This window comes from Notolabrus celidotus, chromosome 2, assembly GCF_009762535.1.
Source record: "Notolabrus celidotus isolate fNotCel1 chromosome 2, fNotCel1.pri, whole genome shotgun sequence".
Taxonomy (NCBI): domain Eukaryota; kingdom Metazoa; phylum Chordata; class Actinopteri; order Labriformes; family Labridae; genus Notolabrus; species Notolabrus celidotus.
The window spans coordinates 23,457,337-23,474,260 of NC_048273.1; the positions used below are offsets into that span (position 1 = coordinate 23,457,337).

At 41.0% G+C, this 16,924-nt stretch overlaps 1 protein-coding gene across 7 annotated transcripts in view; it reads left to right on the forward strand.

Annotated features, from left to right (window-relative positions):
- The window catches only part of mast2 (microtubule associated serine/threonine kinase 2), a 205,873-nt gene that overhangs the window by 32,635 nt on the left and 156,314 nt on the right, over positions 1 to 16,924 (forward strand). For all 7 annotated transcript variants that reach the window (XM_034706252.1, XM_034706245.1, XM_034706271.1 and 4 more), the window contains exons 2-3: positions 13,375 to 13,525; positions 16,045 to 16,235. In XM_034706252.1, coding sequence (XP_034562143.1) covers positions 13,375 to 13,525; positions 16,045 to 16,235 — 342 coding nt within the window. The remainder of the gene's footprint in view (positions 1 to 13,374; positions 13,526 to 16,044; positions 16,236 to 16,924) is intronic.

Genomic DNA, 16,924 nt, shown 5'->3' on the forward strand with positions numbered 1-16,924 from the left:
TCACGTTTCCAAGTACAGGTGCGAAGTTGAACTCAGGAAAAAGTAATGCATGATCTTGGGCTGCGCCTAAATTAAACATCACTCTCTATTGCATTAGTAGAGCCAGTACAGGTCTCCACCATAGACTGTAAAAAATATGGACGTAGTATCCGTGACGTCACCCATCTGTTTCTGAACGCTGTTTTGAAGCCAGTCGGCAGCAGCAGCCATATGGCTGCTGCTGCCGACTTCTGTGTGACCTCACCCTCCGTCTCTCATCACGTTGTGTGTTCGAGAACGCAGACTTGACCTCACGTTGACCTTGTGGTAGAGTCTCCTCAGGCCTCTTATCTCTGCCAACACCTGCCTGGTGTGGGCAGACTGTGGGCGTCCTCTTCTTTGGAAGTTAACTTCATGTATTGCAGATGATTACTGAGTTATTACTGACCAGAGATTGCTCAGAAGAGGCTGAGTGTTGTTTAACAGAGGTTGAGTCCTCCTACATGCTTACTCGAGGTCTCTAATCACTGGTTTATACTTTAAAAATGACCTGAATACCTACCATGGTGTGATTTCTGCGCTCACAGCTGCACAACACAGATAAGGAGTAATATTATCATCAGTAAACCCTCTTAAAAATACAGAAATTCACACACAGCAGGACTGTCGCTGCATTTGCTGACATCTTAACACCTCTTAAAAACAGCTGACAGATTTAGCCATAGTCTCTGTGGTTTTGTGCGGCTAAATAATAATGTGAATGTTCTGTTCTCAAAATGAGCCCTATAACTGTTCTGATATTTTCTTTGAAAAGTCTTATTTTAATATATTATATCATGGTTCATTTACAGAGGTTGAAAGGTAGAAATCTATGTTTTCATCTAGCTGCTGTTTTTTATAGACTAAAATCTCATTGCAAAAACGAAGCTTTCAGGACTTAACATTGAACCTAGCAATAAAAATCTATTACTGTCCTGGGGCAATACAGTAAAAAAAATCCTTTAAAATTAAAGTAGGCCACAAAGAGTAAGCGCTGCAACTCCAGAGAGATCTTCAAGGCCACATTTCTCAAAGTTTCCTCATTTTGTATGAAATGCAGAGCATTAAATAGACGGGCAAATCTTATAAGATTATCTTAATTAGGTGAGCTCCTAATTAAACACTGCTGGAAACTGATTTAAATTAGGTCAAGGTTGTCATCCTTTCCTGCACTTTGGTCCCAAGGAGTTTTACTAATCTCTTTTCTCAGTATAAATGGAGAACTTGCACTCAGCGGTCTGATTTCTCTATGTCCCAGGTTTGTAGTCTGAGTAGAATGACCAATCAGGTAACAGCAGGCTTTGGTATCAGCAGGAAAAACAGTCTCTATGGAGAGCAAAAGCAGGAGGAACACAATCCAGGTTAATGACATCCTGACTCCCATGGCTGTAATCTGAGGAGAATTTATTTCTCATCTGTATGAAGAGCGGCTAACAATCTGAGTAGTATCAAGCAAACATGTATCAGCAGGCTTTGGTGTCTGCAGGAAATCAGTCTCTATGGAGAGCAAAAGCAGGAGGAACACAATCCAGGTAATGACATCCTGAGGCTTTGGTTGTCTGCAGGAAAATCAGTCTGTATGGAGACAGAGCAACAGCAGGTTTTCCAGAATTCTGAGATCAAAACCAGAATTCCAGAGTTCTGAGAAAAAAATGTAACATTCTTTAAAGAAGGTGACACCTAAAAGAATCAATGTCCCTAATCCTCCATGATAGATCTCCATTCACCAATCAAACATTTGATAAGTTGTTTTTGTCTCCTCTTGAGGACATACCTGACAAGGCTTGACTTTTGACTAATCTGCATCTAGATGTTATTTCAGCAAACTTAAGACCCATTCATTTCAAGAAAATAAGTCTTGTTTCAGGTTCATACTGCTGAAGGAAGCCAGAGTGAAGCCTCTGTAGAACTTACTGTTTACAGTGAAACTAGGCTTGGTTGAAACAGATGAACGAGTGTTGTTCTGGGGGATGTAATGGAATGAGAAATGATGATGGGAGTTTACATTGCAGACATTAACAATTTACCTTAAAGTAAGTCTTGGCTGCAAGTCATTTGAGGCTAACCACTGGATAAAGTGGAATAACGTCAGTTGTTGTATATGACTTTAGTAATCATATCTGCTTTAGTGCAACAAATAGAAATAGACCAGAACCATCTAAAACATCCTTTGAGTGTATAAATGTTTTAGAGAAAATCAGGAAGTTCCATTATATTTATCATTTCCATGCAGCTTTTCCAGTCTGATGCTTCATCATGAGCATGAAAATAAGTTTTTGGAAAGCAATCAGAGGAACAGTGATGTCAGGGTGAATAAGAGCTTCATCTTTACTGCATATTTTCATGTTTAATGTAACATATCTCATCCCTTAGCTGAGTTTAAAACCTGCACACTGTCTGAGTTCCTGACCTGTGTGGCTCACAGTCGGCTGAGACATTGTTAAACAGGACTGAACAGTGTGTTCTGTGAATGGCTGCACTGTGCTCGCTGTATTTTTCTGGAACGAACAGACCCGTGTGGAAAGTAAACTCACACTCTCTGAGGTGTGTAAAGACTCTGAGGTCGTTGCTTTGCTTCAAGGTCTGTCAGAAAAATTAAACCTGCAGTCGCTTAGAGGCTGGAACTCGGTCTCTGTGTGCTGGTACTGTTCCCATAAACAACAGAGATGAAGGAAAGAGGGAAGCAGTGCTGTTAACTTTTAATCATAATACTCACATGGATACTGATCTCACCGGGAATAGGGTGAATACAGAAAACATAATTCTGGATCTGCTTTAATCTAATCCAGTTTTTCTTTGAAACTTGGAACAAAAGTTGGATGGATTAAATGATTCTGGATAGCAAAACACAGGATTTCCAAATGAGGATCCAAGTTTAACTTCTGGACACCCACACTCTGGTTCCAGATCCACAGGAAAAATACACAAGATCCATCAATTTTGCTCTGGAACATTTTTATGTGAAGCATGAGGAAGGAGTGCGTCTCTGAGATCATTTAAAAGTACTAAAAGGAATTTGAAGGAACATTTAGTCCACTTTAAGTGTCATGATGAAAAACTGCTTGCTTTTATTGGAGGAGACACGCTAAGCTGGCATCACGTTAGCAGTTCTCTCAGCCAATATTTTTTTTCCGACATGGACTTGATTTTGACCCGTGGTTGTTTTAATGGAAACAGAAAAAGTCACAGAAACATTCCTCGCAGCTCTCTTTCATGTCCCGGCATGAATGACGCTCTTAAAACACTCCCGCAGCTCATTAAATCACGTTATTGTCCCTGCTGTTATGTAGAACGCTGTGGTTTGTGTTTTTGGAGTTTTCAAGCTGAGCTCGTCGTTTGCGTGTGGGCAAGCAATTTCTGCAAACAACGAGTGAGGATAGACGGAATTTATTGTTCCTTGTGTTACACTCCCCCCCTCCGTATTTCACATCCATCTGTCCGACTACTTTGCTCCCTTTCCTCACATTTTTCTGTCATAACTCTCCCTCCCTCGTTTTTCCCAGAGTACCTTGGTTGAGCCGTAACACAGCTGGAACACATCAGCACGTGTTGCAGCTCTGATTACCAGCCATATATTCACACACACACACACACACACACACACTCACACTCACACTCACACTCACAGACATACACGAGTGCTCTTCACTGACGCAGCACTGCAGCCCATTCCCCCACTGACAGACAGGAAGCACATATGATGCAATGTAATCCTGCTCAGACACACATGTGATAAATCTCATGATGTAACAGGCTCACTGCTCTCGCTCTGCTGCCTGTAACCTGCTCACCTTCAACACTGACACACACTCACGTTCAATAACACTCTGCAGGGTCAGGTTCAGACTTGTGTCTCCTTCACTTTATTTTCCATAACACAGTTGACTTCCTTTGTTTGGGTTGATCTCTTTAGACTTTATATAAGCCACATTGGCCTGACACCTCCGGATTTAACATCTTACATTAAGATTTAACAAACAAAAAAAGACTGGAATTACTAGTATTTGGGGCTAGGCGATGATTCGATAACGATTATTATCAATTTTTAACAAACAAAAAAAGACTGGAATTACTAGCATTTAGGGCTGGGCAATTATTCGGTAACGATAATTATCATGATATAATTTTTCAATAAAAATTTGATATAAATAAACCTGAAATTATACCCCTAACCACTGGAAAGGGAGTGGGTACTAATATTCCTTAAATGCTAGTTGCTACCCAACATTAGACAGAAGACAAAATCTGCCTCTAAATTTAAATTAATTGATAATTTGATATTTATCGTGATAATTATCGATATCTAATGATATATTTTATTGTGATAACATCTTTTTTAATATTGCCCTACTCTACTTACATTTTTGTTTTTGACCATTAGATGCATGTAAAAATGGTTAGATCTGAGTGTGTTGCAAGGAGATCGATGCCCTTCAAAGCTTAGTTTTTTAATTTTTAATTTTCAGAGTGTTGCAGACTTCCCCCATCTCCTGTCTTGATAAAACAAAACTAACAAAGAACTGTACAATCCAGACTGAATACAACTTGGCCTTAAATTGAATCAGTGAGCACAAAGAACACTCCAACATACATTAAATAGTTGTATAGAAAAATACCTTCTTGATAAAACATCTAACAAAAGTGTGGACTGGTGCTATGTAGTCTAAAAACTGCTGTGAGGCTAACTAATGGCTATTATTTACAGACACATATTTTTAACAGCAATAACATAAAGAGTCATGAAATAAGATTGAGAAACTGAAAGGTCTATTTAAATAAAAACTAGTTTTATATATATATATATATATACCATTAACCCAGGTGTTTCACCCAAAAATAAAATAAACATGGGTTCAATGTTGTCGAGAACTGACAAAAACATATTTTTTTCCTAATCCTGCATTTTTCAATACTCAGAAGAACAACCAAGCTTCTTCTTTGCATCATCAGGCTCACTGCTGCATGTTTCGTTTGATTAAAATGGAATACAACAAGCTGGAATAACTTCAGATTGAGCCTTTATTGCTTGAAAACTTCACGTGACGAAGAACTGATTTGCACTTCATGGTTTAATTTACTTCTAAGCTTAACATTGAAATGCACCAGAGACATATGCGAACATTGCAATGAAGCAGAGCACGTGAAGTGTGAGTGGTCTGCTTGGTTGCATGCACTGACCCTGACAGTTTCAATGTCTGTTTGCATTTTATGTGGGCATACTTTTTTAACCTTTGCCATCTACTCAGTTTCAGTTGTGTGAAGTGAAGTGAAAAAACTCAAAACTGTGGCAGAAGAAGTTTTGAATATGTTATCACCGAGCAGCACGGACACAATTTGAATTCAAACTTGAGACATTTCTATCCCTTTGTTGTTTGCACTGACAGCTCTTTAAGGAAAAAACAGGTGATGAATACTGTGCAGCAGCAGGTACAGACTGTACTGTGAATGCTCAGTTTGCTGACAGCAAACACTGAACTCCAGAAGGTCTAACGTGGATTTCTGCAGAGAAAGTTTCATTTGAATATGTGTTTTAAGAATGCAGTAAAGAAACAGTAAGGTAAATAGTGTTCGTAGGCACACTATGCACTTGTCATCTGCAGACTCTGTAAGGCAAGGCAGATTTAATTGTATAGCACATTTCATACTCGAGGGCAACTCAATGTGCTTAACATTAAATCATTAAAATGTATCAGATTATATGACTGCCCATGTTGACTCTTCAGATATTTAGTAAACAGCATCTACTGCTATACACTTTCTATAAAATTATAAAATGTAAATACCGTTACGGCCCTCGGATGACCCTCATTATAAGATGATTCCCCCTTTTCAAGACAAAATTAATTTGAAATAATGATGATACAAACACAATGAATTAAAGAAGGTGAAGTTCCTGTTTTTGACACCTTTTAGATAAAAGCTAAATTTCAAAACCTTTATAATAGAATTAATTGTAATCATGTGTGTAGATGTAGCACTTATGGTATCGGTAGTCAAGAACCATAAACATTAGAATAAAGGGGGTGACGGTGACCTCGTCGCAGAGGTCACCGGTTCGATTCCGGCCTCAAACATTAACTGCATGTCCTCCCCGACTCTCTACTCCCCACATTTCCTGTCTCACTATAGCTGTCCTATACATTACAGCCAAAAATGCCCAAAACCAAACTTAAAAATAATGGAATAAACTGCAGTCTATTGGATGGATGACAGCTCTGGTAATGGACATACCTTTGTTCTGTTTTTTAGTAGTGTACCTACACAAACATTACACACTGTGACTCCATATTTCAGCACAGTGACAACAGTTTAATGTCTCATTTCCATTTCAAAGCCTCTTAATCAGCATCATAACTCCACCTCAGTTGATGAATAACTCCACCTACTTTTGAGTCTCTTTGTTCTGGGCGATCACTGTGTCTCTCCATCTTTCATTCCCCTGGTGCTGTAGGTGTGTAAAAATATAAGAAAATCCTACTTTTTTTCAGATATATTTCAGGGAAAATCAATCAGTCTGTTTTTTGGGACAGTGTAGTATCAGAGACATTGAAAAGCTCCAAACTACTGAGGTTACAATTACTAAGGCTCATTATTTCAAATATTTACAGATTTCCATGGAAAGATTCTTCAAGTTGATGTAATGCAGTCGGAGTCTTAGGCTTTTTCCATGTACACACATTGATTTATTGTGACATGTTTACAGAAGAAAATGGTTTTCTTGTGGCAAATGCAGCTCAGAGTTTTTTCCACTGAGCAAAATTGAAGAGAAAATTGCAAAAAAAAAAGAGCGGACTGTTGAAATGTGGTTTGTCCTGTTTTCGAGGCGGCGCTGTAACACTTTGCTGGTGGTCGGCCTTCAACCTAACACTCAGACGTTTGGCGGAAAACAACCAATCTTTGCGACCGTTCCCTCCCTGAACCAGCAAACAAAATCATCTCACAGACAACTGGAACCACAAACTCACTGTTTAATCCATCACTCCACATGGTGCACTTTGCTGTTTAATGCCCTCCCATCCATCTCCCTCTGCATCTACTGCATTAAAATCCAATCGCAAGCCACGGAGCTGGTTGAATCAACAGTCAACACAAGCTGCAGCCAAGAGAGTTTTTAAATCACGTTTTGGATCGCTGGGCTGCTTCTGCTGCCAGGAAAACAATACACAAGATTGATTGAGCTTTTTTTTATTTTGCTGTGTGGGCTGAGCTGCTAGAAAGCATGATATTTTGCTGAGCATAGCTGTCCGTCTTCTGTCCGTCTGACCAATCTGTGGTCGGCTTTCCCTTCTTTAACCTCAGTTAATGCAGCACTCATGACATCTGCATGCATTAACTTCCCACCTTTGTCTTTGTGTGCTTTTGTTCTGGGGATGAGTTCAGCCGGGGAAGCTTTGTTTCAGCCCCACGAGGTGACAGAAGTGATAGATCGTACATGTGTGTGTTGCATTAAAGTGCAGCGCGGCTCGCTGCAGGATGTGACAAAAAACGAATGTCAGCCCAAATGTGATTCAGCGGGAACACGAGTCCGGAGGGAAGCTGGAGGAGCAGGGGGGGTGGAGGAGAAGAAGATGATGAAACCTTGGTTTTACTTCCTTCTCTGTGTTTGGAAACACACAGAACACTTCAATGTGTGTTCACATGTCTGTCTTAAGACTATTCAGATGTTTTGCTGGATATTTGGTTAGCTGACGGCTGTTTATTTTGCTTTTCAGCGACTCTGTAACTCATCTCTTTGTTAAAGTTGATATTTTACAGGCTGATCTATTTGTGTTTCAAAGGAAAGCTGGATCACAAAGTCACTTTTTGATACTCCCAGCTGAGCTCTTTGTTGAGTGTGTATCTGACAGACGATCATCTGCTTGGTTCAGTTAAAAAGCAGCTGGATTATTTTAGTCCGATGCTTCAGATGTCTCTGTGCCACCTCTTGTTCTTTGTAGCAGATTTGTGAGGCATTTAAAGCTTCAGTAATAAAATGTTCATAGCTTTCAAGCTGTGCAGTCAAGACGGTCAAAAATGAACCAAATAAAAAACATATTTCACATAGAGCTGGTTGATATTGAAAAAGATGTTATCACTATAAAATATTTCCTATCAGTCGTTATTGATTGTTATCCTGATAGATATCAAATCATTATTTCATTTAAATTTGAAGGCAGATTTTTTGCCTCTGAGTGAAAGTTGAAGGAACCAGATGGTTTTTTAGCTTGTATCTGGATTTAGTACTCTGATAAGCTTCTTGAATCCATCATTTCTGACAGTGCTAACAGGAAGCAGGTCTTTTGTGTAAGATGAGATTTTTGTGAAGTTGTAGATTCTAATTTTTCTCAGGTTGAGGTTATTTACATAATCTGATTTCAATTTACAACAAAGATATATCAAATAGTATACTGTGTATCAGTTTAGTAGAGTATTGTTTGAGTTGTGCACTCCCCTTTAAGATTACTAAGCGTTACGGGCAGAGTGATGTTGTTTCCTACAGTGCAGTGAATGCATCATGGTTATTCAGTGTTCAGTTGTCCTATGGTAGCAGTGGATCTAATGTTGGGTGGCAACCAAGCAGCAACCTCCGGTCTAAAAATATGAGTCAAAGCTGCAGTTCATCGAGGATCCGCTTGAGGCTGGCTCCGGAAGTACCGGAAGTCACATACACATGAATGGGGAAAAGACGATCTTTGCAGCATTAATAAACATGTTTACAGCCTGGTACAAAAGATGAGTGTAGTCTGAATAGCTAATTTCTCGATGTCCTCTCACTGTGAGAGGGGTGAATTTTTTTCTAATTCGGCAATTTTGAAGATATTGAGATTACCAGTCTTCCAATGAGAGGCACAGCTGCCTGTGGGAACACTGCAGCTGTTGGCTAGGATGCTCAAAGCCCGCCTCTTTACGTCACTCTGGCTCGACAGCAGCAATATGGCTGCCGCAGCCGATTGGTCTCAAAACAGCTCTTCAGAAACAGATGGGTGACGTCACGGATACTACGTCCATATTTTTTACAGTCTATGGTGGCAACTAGCGTTTAAGGCTCATTAGTGCCCGCCTTTCTATTGGTAGGGGGTGTAATTACACCTTCATTTATACCATTTTTTATAGAATATTTGTTATGTTTATATTGTGAAAAATTATGTCACGATAATTACCGTTATTGAATTATCGCCCAGCCCTAGTTTTACATCTTTTTTTACTAGACATCAACCGATGTCTTGAAAATTAATTACTGTTTCGGCGGGTATGAAAATTTCCATCGATTGGTACTGCAGAAGAGGTAACGCATTCATTTAGAGCATTTGATGACAGCTAACGCGCACAAACAAGGACGAGCTTCAACGTATAGCTGTATGAAAGTCTATTGAAGTGTCAGAAACAGACAGCAGAGCTTGTCAGCGCTCAAATTTAACATTTTCACTCGGTAGAATCCACGGGAAATTAAGGAGCACCACAACTAAAATGCAACCTCCGTCCCTCAGGCTTCACAGAGTGCAGTGTGCCTCTTTCATGGCAGGAGCCATTTCATGTCTTGCACAGCTCTCTCTGAAAACCAAGCCATCTCTGCTGCTGGTGCATCCACATTCATCACATCACCATCACCATCACCAAGAGATAACATTTCAAACAGACACTTTCACATGAAATTAAATTCATGAAACGACTCAACTAATACACCCCACAGCTGTAGTTGCAGCCTAAGTGTCTTGCTTGACAAAGAAAGCAGCAATGACCCAGGAGGGCAGGGTTTACTGTCCGGCCAATTAGCAGCTAATGAACTAATGCAGCAGCTCATCAGGTAATGAATCTGTAAGAGCAGGAGAGCTCAACGGGAAGAGGTCCACATTTTTATCTTCGTGGTTAAGCTTCACTGTGTGGTTACATAAAACAACATAATATACAACCATCCAGCCTTTTATGGACGGTACGAGTCCAGTTCAAATTACCTTATTAGTGCCAACTCTGTGTGTCAACTTAGACATCCCTAGTAGATGTTTGACTGCAATGTAAATAAAACACACCCTCCGTCTGCAGACAGCCTTATCAGTTCTGTGTAGTTTATAACAGACAGCAGGTGCATTCGCTTTGTTCTCTGATGGTGTTCAGACAGGTGGAGCTAACCAGCTGCATCAATTTCCCCCTGAAAAACCACTTAACATCAGTGTTTCATAGGTTTGTGTGTTTCTGTCTTATCCACCGCCTCAGTCGACCTGGAGGACGTTTGAATTTGTCAGTAACATGGTTTTAGATTGTAAAAATAGACTTCACAGCATCATGTCTCTGCTTTTATATTTTATGTTTCTGGGTGAGTGTTGACATCAAATGCCTCTTAAAGCTGACTGTGTGACAGCTGTCGTATATCAAAGCCTGACACACACACTTTCTCTCTCACACAAACACACACACTGACCTCTAAGCTGTCTTCACTGATGGCAGATTTCAGTTTCAGTGTGTGGAAGAAGCTCAGATCAGCAGATCTCTGTAATCTCACACTCCCTCTGCAGGTTATTGTCTGCCTGCCCCCTGCTGGTTGAATAAAGAGCTGCAGCAGGAGAACATGCTGTGACAGTGGATTCAGATGTATTCAGTGTGCTGCAGAGCTCAGCAGGTGGTACAGTGTGTTTTCTTCCCATCGTCTTTATTTGCACAGCCTCTACTGAAGCTTTCAGGCAAATACAACACAGTCGTACGTTTATCTAGGAACGCCACTGGACTAACGTCAGAAGTCAATATATCCGTGCAGGTAGGGATAGACGCAGGATGCTGTTCCAAATAGTAGCTGTCTCGGGCTTCTGAGACTTGGATGCCTGTGCCTACGTTTGGCTGCCAACTAAAGGAAAACTGTAAATCATGGGTTGACCCTTATGGCGGCTCTCTTCCGGCTCTGGCCAGCCCGACTGTGGTTGTCGGCATCCCTCCATGACTCCGACACCAGTTTATTGATAAAAGACGCGGACAAAACTCAAACAAAAGCGAATAAGGGGATCTTTGGCGACTTCTTCTTTTCTTCCGAAACTCTCAAAAACGGCTGCTGTTCTCTTGGTGTCTCCCACCTGTTCTGAGTCTCTAATCAAATCTTCACTTCCTAATTTACACCGGTGTTGACTAGGTAAGCCCACCCCCTAGCCTGACAGCCATGGCTATCAGCCAATAGGGAGACAGTGTGCCGTGACCCTGTTGTAGCTTCTATCCATAACTTTCAAAACAAAAACCTGCAAACAACTGAAGCAAAAAATCCACCTGTATGGATCCAGGGTAGATCTCAAGTTGCTAGTCTGACTGCTAAGTCATATCCTGAGATGCCATCCCTGTATTATCTCTTGTTGCAGACACTTTTGTGTTTATACTTTTCAGGATATCTGTGTGTCAGTGCACTGAAAAGACAGAGTCTGGTGTTCCATATGATGCATAAAGCAAAATGTATCTTCCTGTCCTTTTCTTCCGTAAACATTTCCCCACATGTGTCATTAAGAAATGTTTTGATTTTATAGTATAGAGCCTGCTCCATGACAGAGTATTTTTTTATCCATATCACACTCACTCCCTCTTGGCTTCTGCTGAAGTGAGAAGCCGTTGTCTGACTCGCTTAGCGTGAGTCCGTGATTGTATATGAGCAGCTGCTCTGACATGATGTGAAGTGACACTGTTAGTCCATTAGCTTCATGTGTTAATGTGATGCCAAATCAAGACCAACACTGATGTCCTGTTGCAGATCATTTACTGAAGCCTGAGCTGATTGATGTTTGTGTTTATCAGAGTGTGTTTTGAGGGCATCAGGTTAGATTGGGGAGGCTTTTACCGGAGCTATTTCACATGTACAGCCATCTGAGCTTTGTGTGTGTGTGTGTGTGTGTGTGTGTGTGTGTGTGTGTGTGTGTGTGTGTGTGTGTGTGTGTGTGTGTGTGTGTGTGTGTGTGTGTGTGTGTGTGTGTGTGTGTGTGTGTGTGTGTGTGTGTGTGTGTGTGTGTGTGTATTTTAATGTGGGCGTCCAGATGTTTCTGGAAAAGTCTCATCATTGGGGCTGGGTCCATCGGCAAAACAGAGAGAGAGAGACAGACAAGAGAGGAGGATGTGAGCCCGGCCAGGCCTTGTTTCCAGAATGGTTTGAAGCAGAATTGTCACCAGACCTTCTGTGTGTTTGTGTTTGTGTTTGTGTTTGTGTTTGTGTTTGTGTGTGTGTGTGTGTGTGTGTGTGTGTGTGTGTGTGTGTGTGTGTGTGTGTGTGTGTGTGTGTGTGTGTGTGTGTGTGTGTGTGTGACCTGTGTGACCTGTGTGACCTGTGTGACCTGTGTGTGTGTGTGTGTGTGACCTGTGTGTTTCCCCCAAGCTTTCTACTAGGGAAGCTCAGGCATATTGAGGAAGTCCATAGGAACTTTTCACTAACTACACCCTCAGCCTGAATTATAAATCAGACTCTGTGTTCTCTCTGCAGCTGTTTGCAGACACTCATCGCACTGAGTGCCTCTTAACTGTTAACTGCTCCTGTTGCATGCTGAAAAAAACATGTGTGTGTCTTGCTTAAACATGAAGTGTGTCTATGTGTGTGTGATTGTGTGGCGTAGCCATGAGAGAAGGAGTGTCAGCGGGTGGTTAGCACCATGTTTTATGTCTTTACTTTGGCTCACAGCCCGTTGCCTCACACGCCCTACGCGCTCTGACGCGGCGATCTTAAGGATGTTTTTATTTGACTTTGAAGGGTTGTCTTTTATTCTGGAGTGAAATATTCAACATATGTGTTTGTGAGAATAAAATATTTAAATTTAATGAAGATGGATTGTCTCCAGATGTTTTCTGTGACGTGGAGAACAACTTATCATTTACTCGAGAGCCTTACTCTTCTGATAATCTGTTTAATTGTTTGAGATTTTCTTTGAACAGATGTTATAATACTTTGATCTATTGTCTTGTTTCGTGACAGTAAACCAAACATTTTTGTGTTGCAGACAAAACAAGACATTAATCAGACCTCCTCTCAGGCACTTTGCAACACTGATCCAGATGTTTTGAACATTTCCTGACATTTTATGGACAGAACCATGAAAAAAACATTCCAATGCAAATTCTGTTTTCAACGATAAACAATCCAAACAGCTGGAATCAGCTTCTTTGTGCAGAAGATGCTCGAACAACAACTGACAGTAATGCATGAAAAAGGAATAAAATTATTACTCAACAAAGTCATCAGTGGTTATTTTTCTTTCAATCAAGTATTATAAAATCCACCATGACACATGCAGGTTGAAATTATGCATAAACACACTGATCAGGCCGCCCGTAAGACGTTGATGAGGGATTATTTCTGAACATTATGAGCCCCTTGGTTTGAAGAGCAATGACTCATCTCTTCCTCTCTTCTCTCCATCCTTGCAGAGGGAGTTTGCCGCTCCGCCTCCTCTCCTCTTCAGGAAGCTGAGTAACCCCGACCTGTCGCCAGCAGCCACCGCTGCTACCAAATCCAAACTGCACCGACAGCTGAGCCAGGACGAGAGCTGGGCCCGACGCAGCAGCCTGGCCATGACTGGTAACACATCACAAACACACACACACACACACACACACACACACACACACACACACACACACACACACACACACACACACACACACACACACACACACACACACACACTCATAGCATTGAGTTTTTCTGCTGTCAAGATGTGGGGAAGGTTATTTCTAATGAACTAGATGGCTTTACAGAAGGAACTACCGCACTCCATTGACAAAACCAGTGATTTCACTTTGCCTGACTTTTCGTGGGACTTGTTGTTCTACCTCTGCCTCATTGGTTAGTTTTTTCCTGTGTTATTGTCTACCCATACTTAGTTTCATTTTTAACTTATCAATAAAAACACCAAAGACACAGAATAACACATTCAAAAAAAGGTACTGAGTCAGTGGTAGAACAGCAACTCCCAAGCCGCTTGACGTAAAGTTACTGATTTTATTGATGTGGTCTGGTGGGTTTGAAAATCAAGTTTATGCGCCCTTTTCCGGTTTCGTAGAAGGATCTTACTTTCAAAATTAAAAGGTTTATTCCTCTGAAAATGATTCCCAAATTTTTGTTAGACTCCTTATAGATTAAAACAATAAATTATTTGAATGTATTGCACAGCTTTTTAGCATCTTTGCAATTTACTCATTCAAATTTAAGACCGCTTTTCCACAAAGGCCGAAATAAAAAATGTTATTTATTGATATTAGATAGATATTAGATATTAGATATTAATTTGTAGACTTCTGCATGATTCCTGTGTCAGTGGTAGAACAGAAACTCCCATGCTGCTTCATGTTATATCTTTGTTTTTGTAAATGGGGTCTGGTGGGTGTGAAATGAGTGCTGTAACCTCTGTGATCTTACTTTTTATTAAAAAGAGCCTTTTCTGTAGGAATCCATTCTATAAAGTCTGATGTCTCCAAGACCTCAAAATACCTATAAAATAAGATTAAAAAGAAACCCTTGAATTACACTCTAAACTTTGTTCTCACAGGAGAAGAGTTCAAAAACTCGTGATCACTGGCGCTCTTAATCCATCATCAATCTGCCATGTCTATAATCTGAAAAGTGAAAATTCTACCGCAGATTACCCGCCATATTCCACCAAACAGAGGTCACGTGAGGATATTAATCTCATGTGGAGCAGCAGTTCAGTGGTTGTATTTTCCATGCACAGGATCTGATTTGTTCTTTGTGTTTCTTTAGTCTTCTGGGTTTAGGAAACTGGCAGCCGCAGTGGGAATGATAAATGTGAGCTATGACTGAGGCCAGTTTGTGTCTTATCCAGAGACTCAGGGCGGAGAGCAATAATAACTTAATCATGTCTGACTATGAATCACTGAGCGTGAGTGAAACTCAGACAGGTTCACAGGGGACGCTGTCTGATCCAGTATGAACACGACAGTTTCCAAGTGTAACAGAAAAGCAGGTTTGTTAGGTTTCAGATGATTCTGTCCCTCTCTTTCTCCTCCTCTCCCTCCTCACCACCTTTATTTTATCAGTTCTAATGCTTAGAAAACACAATGAAGGAGAGACCTAATTTACAACAGTGCTGAGGTGGAAACAATAACCCTGTGATCTCAAGTTAAAGACACAAAAATGACCAATCAGGTATCAGCAGGCTTTGGTGTCTGCAGGAAAAACTGTCTGTATGGAGAGAAACAGCAGGTGTTCTAGGATTCTGAGATCAAAGCCAGAATTCTGAGAAAAACTGACTTTTGACTAATCTGCGTTATGATGTTGTTATTTCAGCAAACTTAAGACCCGTTAATTACAAGCAAATCCCAAGAACATCAGTTTTTGTTTCAGATTCATAATGCTGAAGTAAGCCAGAGTGAAGCCTCCGTGGAACTTACTGTTTACAGTGAAACTGAGACTCACAATAGACAGATGAACAGGCACTCATCTGGGGGATGTAATGAACCATAATATGATGATGTTTATCTGAAATACATATCTAGAGTGGTGCATTTTAGTTCTGAACACTCTGTTGCTTCTCAAGTTTTAAACTCAACAGTTAAAAAAAGCAGCTCATGGAAAAGAAAGTTTTTTCCTGTCATTCATTCATTGCCAACCGCTGACCACACCAGAAAGGCTGGCCATCGTTGTCAGAGACATTTACCGTCATCAGACGATTGCCAGTGGGCCCCAACATGTCTTTAAGATGATACTGTCCCTCTTTTTCTCTTCTGTCTCCTCATCTTTTAATTTATTTTAACTCTCTGAAAACACTTTTCAGGAAATCCTTATTGCCCAAACAGAGGTTTCAGACAACAATCCAATAGATGCAGGTCAAATCATGGAAGAGGGCAGAACTGGCAGTAAAAAGGAAAAATGTCACAGTTAAAAAAAGATTAATTCATGTTGTTAGAAGTTAAAACTACAAGAATATACAAGTAGATGTTTATTATAATCAAATAATAACAACGTTCATAGCTCAGATTCATCTCAGTGATATTCTTTTAGTCAACTTACATTTTTTCTGGCTGCCAATTCATGAGAAGTCTGACCTTCCTATCTCTGCTGTCCACCTGTCCTCTCAGGTAAACAGCTGCTGCCCCTGTCCAGCAGTCTACATGCTGGGGTCAGTCAGCTGGCCTGGCAGGGGCCTTCTGGAGGATTTGGAGGGCACGGGGTCGCAGGTGGAGTGTCTGCTGGAGCAGGTGATGGGAACAACCTGGTCCGTATGAGGAGCCAAACTTTGGGACAGTCTGCACCATCACTCACTGGACTGGTCAGTGTACTTAATTTTCTGTAACAGTTCAGAGCGTACTGGACATTCTGTGCTTATATATTCGTATTAGTGGAATTAAATGGCTATAAGTGTGACATTTAATGCTGTTAGATGGTCTTTAAATGTAAAGATACTTCGTCAAAGAAATACACAAGCTACAGACAGGCCCGGTTCATGAGTAGAAGTAGTGTGGGAAATAAATGTATTGCATTGATGGTGCACTAAACAGACATTGAATTTGAAAAATGTGAAGTTTGAAGTTTGCTTTGGAAGTCTTAGATTCAGTCAGTCAGTCTGGCCTTGTATGGATGCTGACTGTTGGACTGAAACTCTGCAAGCTGACTGCAGGATACAGACTGAGGATGACTCGGCGTTTTACTCTGAGACACACACACACACACACACACACACACACACACACACACACACACACACACACACACACACACACACACACACACACACACACACTCGGATGTACTCAAAATCCACAGAAACACTTGTGTGCTCACTCTAAGAGGCCGAAATGGGGCAGAAATGACCGTGCGTGCGTGCGTGCGTGCGTGCGTGCGTGCGTGCGTGCGTGCGTGCGTGCGTGCGTGCGTGCGTGCGTGCGTGCGTGCGTGCGTGCGTGCGTGCGTGCGTGCGTGCGTGCGTGCGTGCGTGCGTTTCATTTTTGTATGTGTACA